Raw genomic sequence first — 10,600 nt, forward strand, 5'->3', positions numbered from 1 at the left:
AGATAGTTCACTGTTATGAGCATAGTCCAAATCATCTGTACTTATTTTAGCATTAAAATTTCAGTTACTCCTTTACCAAATTTACTTTAACAGACTATGTATAACATTTATAACTCTCATTTTACTCTTGGTCATTTTCCAGCAATTGAGAATCAGTAAGTACTTTTTCTTAAGTCCAATAAAAAGAAAGCTCCTAATTATTTTAAAAATGCAATTATCTTAAAATTAAGAACACTTTTGTGACTTGAGAAGGCACTGCTGTCAGTATTTATGCAGTTGTTTACTAGGTGAATAAATTTATGCAGTTATTTACTAGGTGAATAATAAAAGTAATCTGTTCAGAATAAAAAAAAAGATAAGATGGTATTGTGTCCATTTTAGAGGGATATTTTATATTTAACAATGCGGAATAGCCTAAAATGTTTACTTTTTAAATATAAAAGTAAGCAATAAAACATTTTAAATCCATTTAATAGAGATATTAATTACATACTACTTAAGCATACATTATATTTCTGTATCTAAAACTATATTTACATACATATATCTGTAGCTATATCTAAAAATTGTATAATGCTAGTGATGAGGGCATTCTTCCTACTTTAGGACTTCCTAATTTCTCTTTCTCAGTAGGTCAAATTCAGGTCAGAGCACAATTATACATAATGGAGTTGAAAAACAGATATATCACTCAACCTCATTTTCTGATTCTCACATTCCTTTTTTTTTTTTCTTTAGTTAGGATCTTCATGGATCCATATAGGAAGTGTATCATTTCTCATTGGATTACCGTGTAATTGGCAAAGTGGGACTTTCCACAGGAAGAAATAGCTGTTTTCTATAACAAGGCAAAGTACCAGTTGCCTCACACTGTCAGGTCTGCCCTTACTTTCTGCCTGGCTGCATGTTAGACATCAGGGGAGAAGATGCAGGCAGAGAGTGATGGGCAGTGACAATGTTCTCAACAGCGGTTCTGCTTTGAAGATTACAGACAGATAAGGGCATCTCCATGTCAGCACTTTGAAGGAAAAACTCTTGTTTGACAACTATGGCATGAAATACAAATTCTTGTGATCTGGTTGTTTACAGCATTTGGGAAACCTCAGAGTTACAGTAAATATCAATTCCAAATAATCGATGTCCTTTCTTGATTTTTTTTCTGTAAAACTGAAGTAAAGATTTTATTTTTGTTTCTGTAGGTGACTCATTATGTTTTATAGTAAATATTTATCTATTCATCTTTATTGCCAGCTCTTAGTTTAAATGGTTTATAATACTGTTTTTTAGTATTATAATTAAAATAAAACATAATAAAAATGCTGATGTACAGTCTTACCAGGTGAAGATAAGGCAAAGTAATGTAGATATTAAAATCAAAACTTGATTAAACATTGCAGACTGTGTACGCTGAATGGCTCTGTGTAGATCATTCTGAAATAATACAGAAAAAGCATATTTTAAATTCTGATAGATACTCAGTAATCATGAGTTTTGTTACATTTGTTACTATGTATTACATTTTAACTGTCTTATTCATATTCAACACACATACTTTAAATGCATATAGCAGCATATTTTTGGTTTTTCCTAAGTCTAATTAAACCTCACTGTAACATTCATATTGCCAAGCAAATATTAATACTGTGGGACACCACAAAAGCACTAAATTTTAGTTTACTCGCTGTACAAAGAGATGTTCAAAGACTCTCCAAAAGCCCTCTCTGAACACAATGCTGTCTTATGGAAATTTCTAATTTTAAAAGATCAGAAAATAATATGTTCAACTGGGGGGAAAGTAATAGCTGGATCAAACTACAACCATATCTCATTCTCTAAGTCACAAAAAGTAACATGCATTATGCCAGGCAGTTTATCATAAAAATAAAAAGTTACATAGCCAATGAACATGTTTAGATAAATTTCATTCATATTAAGAGAAATGTGAATTCAAGATACGTTTACTTTGCAATTGAAAAACATTAAAAAATAATAATACCTACTGTTATTTAAGAGGCAAAAAATGAGCACACATATGTAATATTGCTCAAGTAATTTGTTAAAAATATCTTGAAAGTAATTTGGTAATACAGGTCAAAATTCACAAGTATGCCCTTTCCAGTTCATGCATTCACCATTTAATTAGTATTTATCCCATAACATAATTTCTAAAAGTTAACCACATGAAAATTATGAGATGGAAGTTGAATATTTATATATGCTCATCTTCATTACAAAATTATAATATTTCCTATAATATATTTTGTATATTATTTATTGTATAAAATATAAATATGAATAACATATTTATTGTGTAATATATATTGTATGATGTATAATATATTATATTATTTTGTATATTTATTTGTATCAATATTTTGTATAATCTTTATTGCAAAATTATAATATAAATAATGAATGTTCATTCCTATTAAAATAACTAAAAATGAAATAGAAAATGGTTGAATAAATTGATCAAAATTAGATAGCAGACTTACGTGCATCCATTAAAGATGGTTTGAACATAAATATTTATTGACATATGAACTCGTATTTGACAAACATTCAAATCATAAAATTAAACATACATTTTGTGTGTGTGCTTTCATAGAAAATATTAGAAGGATATAAATTATTTCTAGTGTCTAGCCTGTGTGGAAGATTTGCAGTTTTGCATAATGTTTTACTTTATAGTCTTCTGTTTTATAAATTTTCATAATAATTTTTTAACAGTCTGAATAGCTGTACTACATGAGATAAATAGGTAGCTCAGCTGGTAAAGAATCTACCTGCAATGCAGGAGACCCTGGTTCAATTCCTGGGTTGGGAAGTTCCCCTGGAGAAGGGAACGGCTACCCACTCCAGTATTCTTGCCTGGAGAATTCCATGGGCAAAGGAGCCTACCGGGCTACAGTCCATGTGGTCACAAAAAGTCAGACACGACTGAGCCACTTTCACTTTCAGTAGAAAATAAAACCTCAATGAGCCGTTATTTTATCCTTTTCTATCACACATGTAACCAGAACTTTTGTTATGAAAACAAAAAAAACTAAGTTGATTAAGACTTCACCTTGTATTCTTTACTTTCTTCTAACAGAGGTGTTAATGAACAGAAAAACAAATTAAAATTTACCAATCAGGAAGAAAAGAAGTAAAATATAGAATTATGATGGAAAATGAATCCTAAATTAATAATGCAAAGCACTACTTTTACTCTTAATGATTGACTAATGATTCCTTTCTTGGTTAGGTTACTTTTTCCAGCAAGTAATAAACAGAAATTAGCAAAGAGTACTGGAGGAATTTTTTTTTTTTTTCATTAACAATTTAGGCAGTCTGCTGCTGCTGCTGCTAAGTTGCTTCAGTCGTGTTCGACTCTGTGCGACCCCATATACAGCAGCCCACCAGGCTCCGCCATATAGTTAGTGAAACAATATTTTTTTGGATGGCTAAGAGAGCAGGATGTTTTTGCAAACCGTCCACAGGACATACACTGCTCCCCTTATTAGCTGTGAACTTGCATGAGACTCCAGTGGTTACTTAATATATTGAGAGCTGATTAGAAACATTCACCTGGTTGTAAAGACTCAAATGCTATCCAAATAGCTTTTGGCCAAAACTATTGCCATACTTTCTGTTAAAAAGCTGTTTAAAAGAAAAACAAGTTTGCCTCCAAGCACACTTAATTTCGGTGTGATCAAATTAATAATATTGAGCTCTTACTATGTTTTTGCTAGATACAAGATTTTTACATATATATGAATGTATATATAATGTAACTTAATTCTCACAGCAAGCTTCTATGTTGGTAGTTTTATTCTCTTTCAAAAGGAAGACATTAGCAAAGGTGTTAAATCACTTGCTTATTTTATCAGAGTGCTTAGCTGAGAGTAGACTCATTTTAATACTTGTAGAACAAATGGAAGAAGTGAAAGTGTGAAAGTGTTAGTCTCTCAGTGATGTCTGACTCTTTGCAATCCCATGGACTGCAGCCAGGCTCCTCTGTCCATGGAATTCTCCAGACGAGAATGCTAGAGTCAGTTGCCATTCCCTTCTCCAGGGGATCTTCCTGATCCAGGGAAAGAACCCAGGTCTCCTGCACTGCAGGGAACTTCTTTACCATCTGAGCCACCAGGGTAGAATAAATGACTGAATAGCAAACAGCAAACGTCAGCTCACTAGTAAGTATCCAAGCCTATTATATTTTGGTCCTAGTCATAAATCAGTCCTTTCAAACAGAGTTGGCCTTAGGCAAAATGCAATGGTGGCACATCTCTGAGTTCTGCATCTCTTCCTTCCTGCTTCCCCTTCTGCCTCCCTATTCCCAACAGAACCCAACCTAAAAAGCTGACTTTACATGAGGACCTTCCGGCTCCAATAAAGTGCCTTAGAAAACTCCACAGATTTTTATGGAATGTGAGACTACCTACAGTATGACAACATTACCTCCTGAAGCCTTAAACCTAGGGGTCCTGTTATACATAATGAGATTGGTTTAGAAGGAAACGCTATCTGTCTGCAGAAGACTGGTAATAAGTTTGACCATCCAAACAGCAGTCAGCTTTGGTTTGGTGATCTTTAGATCTATTTGAATTATTTTTGTCTACTATTTCATAGGGCCTTATAAAAGAAGGGACTTGACAATAAGGGCGTTTCACTACTTTTCATTCTCATTAGGATATAAACAGACATAGGGTCTATTAGCTTAGACATGTATGCAACACATCACTTTAGTGAGGTAAGAAGGTAATGGAGCATTGAAAAATACTTTTGTCTTTGCACTTGTATTTTATACTTACAATCATATTTTCCAAGGCATGTTTGGCAAGCCAACAGTTTAGAAAAACTGGGACAAATAGATTTCTTAAGGAAGGCCAGAATATCTGGAAGACAAATCAAAACTAAATTTTTATCTCCAAGCAAGAAATCCACATGATTGAGAAGAAAAGCAAAACAAAAATAACGTATTAAGGACAATATAATGATATAAAACATGTGGCAAATACTCTAAACTCATATGATTATTGAAATGAAGGGGCAGACAGGATCTTTTCATTCTTGTCTAAGTCTTAAGGAAAAATTCTTTGCAAAGTTATTATAGAAGCAGAAAGAAAATAATCAGCTCTCATGGGATATCAGCTATAACTGTGCTAATTCCATCACTAAATCTTTTGGTATGACTGTTATAATAGATATCATCTTTTTCTTTTCTGGAACTGGAGGTAAAAATAGGTATAAGGAGATAGTGCTTAACTTTTCTATAACATTACCACTTACTCTCTCAGATTCAAACATTTATGTGACACTGGGGAACTGTATTCCATTGGAATTATATTTAATTAACCTATCATTCAATCTAGAGCCAGTTGTTCCTCTAGATAAATCACTCAAATTAAAATAATTGTCAGAGTGAGCAACAGCTTCAGATCATACTGACTTATAGTCATGATTTTCCAAATAAAATTCAAAATAAAAAGTGTTAGAAAGCACATTCCCAACAGACATTACTAAAGCTTTATATAGATTAAGATCCAGTTTTGCAACAGGAAAGTGCTGGTTGCATATTCTGTAGCTGAACATGATCACCATGGAACTGGTCCTCCACAGACTTTAATAAAGAAGCAAACTGCTGATTGTCTTGGTTGTTAGCAACATATTTAGCAAACAGAGAACTGGATTTAATAAATCCTGTGGCTTAAACTAAAGATAAACATATTCTCAGCGTGAGAAACTTTTATAAATACTTGGTTTTACTTGGCTTTTCATTTTTAAAACTCTACAATATACACAAGAAGTGGAGTGATTCATTTCTAATCTATTTAGATAAAATTAACACGTTTAAATGGTACCTCTAGAGGATATATTCCTAAAATGCATTTCATTTTGCTATTGAACTAAATCTCATTAATGTTCACTTAATTTCACAACCCAGTTATAACTGACTTTGCTATTTATTTTCTAATACCATGATTTAATGGTATTAAAATGGTATTTAAAAAGCCTAAATTCATTCATCTGAGCTAATATATTATTTATTGCTATTTAGATTTAAAGATTTTACTCATGACTAATAACAAAATTATTTATTTTAAATATTCTTTTAGGACTTACTGAGATAATGAAGGGAACCGCATTAATTATTTCCAAGATGAAGGGTATTCGTAAAATCTGTTCCCAGATGTTTCCCTTCCAAAAAAAAAAAAATGAATAAAAATAAAAGTCATTTACAACTGAATCCCATTAAATGGGGAAAAAGCATCAGAATTCTGCTAGCAATAAGGATGCTTACATTAACAGAATACAAAATCATTATTTAGAAATGTATCAATGACTTTTAGAGATTATTTTGCTACATGTAATTGTGCCCTCTCAATTTTGCAGAGTTTAAGTAAACCAAATGCTCATAGTAATCCATGAATATTGCACATAGCACATTTTAATCACATAATATTGCATCAAAAAGTTACTAGTAAAAATAAAACAAGAAATCTTACAGAATCAATGAAAAAGTAGCTCCATCTTAATTTTTATATCATAATATAAAGCATATTAAATAGTTTGCAAACACACACATATAACAATGGCCCTGGGAGGCCATTTAACATTGTTTTTAGGTTAATAAGATTTAAGGGCAGAGTTTTCTCAATCATCTGGATTCTAGTCTCCCAACCCACATAGTACAACAATATTAATCAGGTCTGGCTACATAATTAGTGGGGCCCAGTTAAAAATGAAAATGCAGGGCCTCTTATTAAGAAATTATGAGTAATTTCAAGAAGGTGACATCAGAGCATTCAAACAAGCACAGATCCTTCTAATTGTGCAGCTCTGGGCAATTGCACTGACTAATAGGTCATTCCTGAAACTTTCTCTAACCATGTCAGTGAAAAAGAACTCAGAACTCCCTAACGCAATTTATTCTTTTAACGAAAAAACAAAATAAATCTACCTGTTAGAAAAGGCAACTTGAAATCTGACTCCTGTAATGTCTAATTATTTTATGAATGGCAACCCACTCCAGTAGTCTTGCCTGGAGAATCCCATGGAAAGAGAAGCCTAGCAGGCTACATTCCATAGAGTTGCACAGAGTCAAATATGACTGAAGCAACTGAGCACGCACTGGCTATACTATCGGGATTCTTTATTTTTCTTGAGGTCCCAAAGTCTTAAAACATTACAGAGATGTAAAACACCTTGCATCTCCAATCCTGCTCATGACACCAATTGTCTTGCTGTTTGCAGTGTTTGCTGAACCCAGGGTAAGCAAGGCATGAGCTAAGATGTTAGTAGGAGGCTAGAGGAGCCGTAGGAACTGCAGATACGTTTATTCTCTCCTGGCCTGCACAGCAGCCATGACACAGCCTCTCTCCTGCTGACTGTAGCCATAACAACAGACACCCTATATTCTCCCCTCTTGTGGCTGACCCAATAGACACAGCCATGATGCAGCAGTAAAATGCAGCCTTATGGGGAGCTCACATATCCCTATAGCACAAAGTAGCTTGTGACCAAGTGAGTACTTCATGATGCACATGTACAGTGTTATAAATGACTTGACTTATTACACGAACATTATTTACAAAACGTGAGGCAAGAGCGAGAGGCTGTAGGGCAAGAGGGCCTGACTACGTCATCTTGGCTAATTTGGTCTTTGCTTGCACATCGCCACTTCATAAAGCAAGTTCTACATCAGGGATCGTCTGGGTTGCTAAAACAGTAAGTAAGAGATTTTGTTAGCCCTGGTTCATGAGCCGTCTGCAGGCTAAATAAAAAGTGGTGGAGGAGCAGGTGGAAGGCACGGAGCTGTAAGGATCTCTCTCATCTCTGTGTAGAGATGTAAGGATGCTTCCCTCATCACTTCCAGCTCTGTAAGAAGGGCGCAGATAAACAACCTAGAGAGCTGGACTCAGACTTAGGGGCTGTTTTTGGCTAAAGCCCAAAACATCACACACATACACACACACACACACAAAACAGCAAAGCAAAGAGAAAGAATGTTGAGATAAGAACAGGTTACACTCACACTGATACTAAGACAGAGCGACTTATTTTCTGGGAACAAGATATAGACTCTACAGAATAAAATGTATGGCCATTTTAAGTTCAGACTCAGAAGGGCTGCAGGCCTGAGGAGACAGGGAATCTTGACAGATGGTGGCACTTGGACACCCAGAATTCGGGGCAGAGTGGCCAGACCGGGGCTTGAGGCATCAAGGAGCTTCTGCTCAAGGCCTTAGGAGAACCACAAAAGCCCCGGCTGTATCTGCCATCAGAGCAACCCAACCACAGACTATTCCTGGGCCAGTCAGTCAGGACCTCCTTCTCCTGGAGCCTCCTCAGCTCTGAGGGGCCACGATCAGCCAGTTTCAGATAAGGAGGAGGTGGACACAGGAGAAGCCCCCCAAGAAGATTCTTGCCCCATTGAGTTCCCAGCTGTGCACACACGTGTGCTCAGTTCTATCTGACTCTCTGCTATCCCATGGACTGTTGCCCACCAGGCTCCTCAATCCATGGGATTTTTGAGGCAAGAATATTGGAGCGGTTTGCCATTTCCTCCTCTAGGAAATTTTCCCTGGCCTGAGGACTGAACCCACATTTTTTTGTCTCCTGCATCGGCAGGTGGATTCTTTACCATTGTGCCACCTGGGAAATTGCCAGCCTAGAAAAAGCTAAAACTGGATGAGAACATTAAATTTTTTACATACTGAACAGTATCTCTTAAATACTAAACTGAGATTTGTCTTGCCAAAAAAAAAAAAAAAAAACAAAAACAAAACTAAGGGGCCTAACTGAGATTTCATTGGATCAGCACGGCTCATAAGGACAATGACTGGGTTTGAAGGAGAAACATAGGACGGGCTAAAGGCTTTTCTACTTGCACTGAATCAGGCCTATTCAATAAACCATTTATACTTGATTTTCATTACGCAACACTTCTATTTTTTATGGCACTGGTTAATGTTACCATTTAACAGTTTTTTACATAACTCAGTTTCCAGAATGGGTAACATTTGGGTCACTCTTTCCTCACTGTATTTTTTACTAGTCATTGTACATTGTTCCTTAATGTCAATGATTTTACACAGGAAAAAAGACTGATGTGACCAGAGGAGGGGGAGGTAATGGGAATCATTATCACTGGTCACACGGCAGGGTCTTTCTGCTAATGTACACTAAGACTAGCAGGCACACATACTGAGGAAACCAGAATTGAAAGAGACACGTGTACCCCAATGTTCATCGCAGCACTGTTTACAATAGCCAGGACATGGAAGCAACCTAGATGTCCATCAGCAGATGAATGGATAAGAAAGCTGTTGTACATATACACAATGGAGTATTACTCAGCCGTTAAAAAGAATACATTTGAATCAGTTCTAATGAGGTGGATGAAACTGGAGCCTATTATACAGAGTGAAGTAAGCCAGAAAGGAAAACACCAATACAGCATACTAACACATATATATGGAATTTAGAAAGATGGTAACGACAACCCTGTATGTGAGACAGCAAAAGAGACACAGATGTATGGAACAGTCTTTTGGACTCTGTGGGAGAGGGAGGCGGGGGATGACTTGGGAGAATGGCATTAAAACATGTATAATATCATCTAAGAAATGAATTGCCAGTCCAGGTTCGATGCAGGATACAGGAATCTTGGGGCTGGTGCACTGGGATGACCCAGAGGGATGGTATGGGGAGGGAGGTGGGAGGGGGGTTCAGGATGGGGACCATGTGTACACCCATGGCGGATGCATGTTTATGTATGGCAAAACCAATACAATATTGTAAAGTAAAAAAAAAATAATAATAATAATTAAAAAAAAGACTAGCATTAGTTTTCTTAGCTCGGCACACTGGAAAAGTTTAGTTCCTAGTAAACTAAAAGCTTCTATAACTCTGATGTCTCTCTTCATTTCCAGATCTAACACAACATTTATTTTTTATTACTTTCCCTCAAACCACTAAGAGACTCTGATGACTAAAATGTGATTCAGTTGGGTTCATTTTTGATTTATCCTCCATATTCCAAGTCAGAGAATCTTTCTAAAATGGCAAATCTCCATCGCCAACATCCAAACTCCTCATTATATCATATGAAGCTTCACAATTTGAATTATGAGTGCTGGTTTGTTCTGTACCTACTATATTCCTAACCCATCTTGAATTCAGCTAGATTCACCACATATAGAACTGATTTTGATACAGTTCTCTGAACGAGCTAGGCTATTTCATCTTTTACAACTTTGCTCACACTTCTTCTGCTTGGAATGCCCCAACCCCCGTACCTTCACCACTAACTACCTTGATACATGTTTTTAACATTTTACAAAACTTATTTGTTTCTATGACCATTACAGTTCAATGAGCACGATATTGAATAAAGGAAAGTTCCAAATATTTTATAATACTCTTCCCTTCTGGTATAATTGCTTTGATTTTGAACTTAAGCATTTGTATTTCATTTTCTTGGATCCATGTGGAAACACTCAAAAAATTTCATTTTGTTTTAAGTCTTCCTGATGCAATCATATAAATCATTAAACTTATGGCTAAAAAACTCAACAGAAATTTTCTGGAAGAAAGTATTTCAAGAGTACTT

General features: G+C 35.5%; 1 protein-coding gene across 3 annotated transcripts in view; it reads right to left on the bottom strand.

The window, feature by feature from the left end:
* The window catches only part of KCNT2 (potassium channel, subfamily T, member 2), a 432,444-nt gene that overhangs the window by 248,731 nt on the left and 173,113 nt on the right, over nt 1-10,600 (bottom strand). For all 3 annotated transcript variants that reach the window (XM_010848761.1, XM_010848762.1, XM_010848763.1), the window contains exons 6-8: nt 6,109-6,183; nt 4,797-4,880; nt 1,337-1,431 (exon numbers count right to left, since the gene is read on the bottom strand). In XM_010848761.1, the coding sequence (XP_010847063.1) occupies nt 1,337-1,431; nt 4,797-4,880; nt 6,109-6,183 (254 nt within the window). The remainder of the gene's footprint in view (nt 1-1,336; nt 1,432-4,796; nt 4,881-6,108; nt 6,184-10,600) is intronic.

This window comes from Bison bison, unplaced genomic scaffold, assembly GCF_000754665.1.
Source record: "Bison bison bison isolate TAMUID 2011002044 unplaced genomic scaffold, Bison_UMD1.0 scf7180017864272, whole genome shotgun sequence".
In the NCBI taxonomy this organism is placed as follows: domain Eukaryota; kingdom Metazoa; phylum Chordata; class Mammalia; order Artiodactyla; family Bovidae; genus Bison; species Bison bison.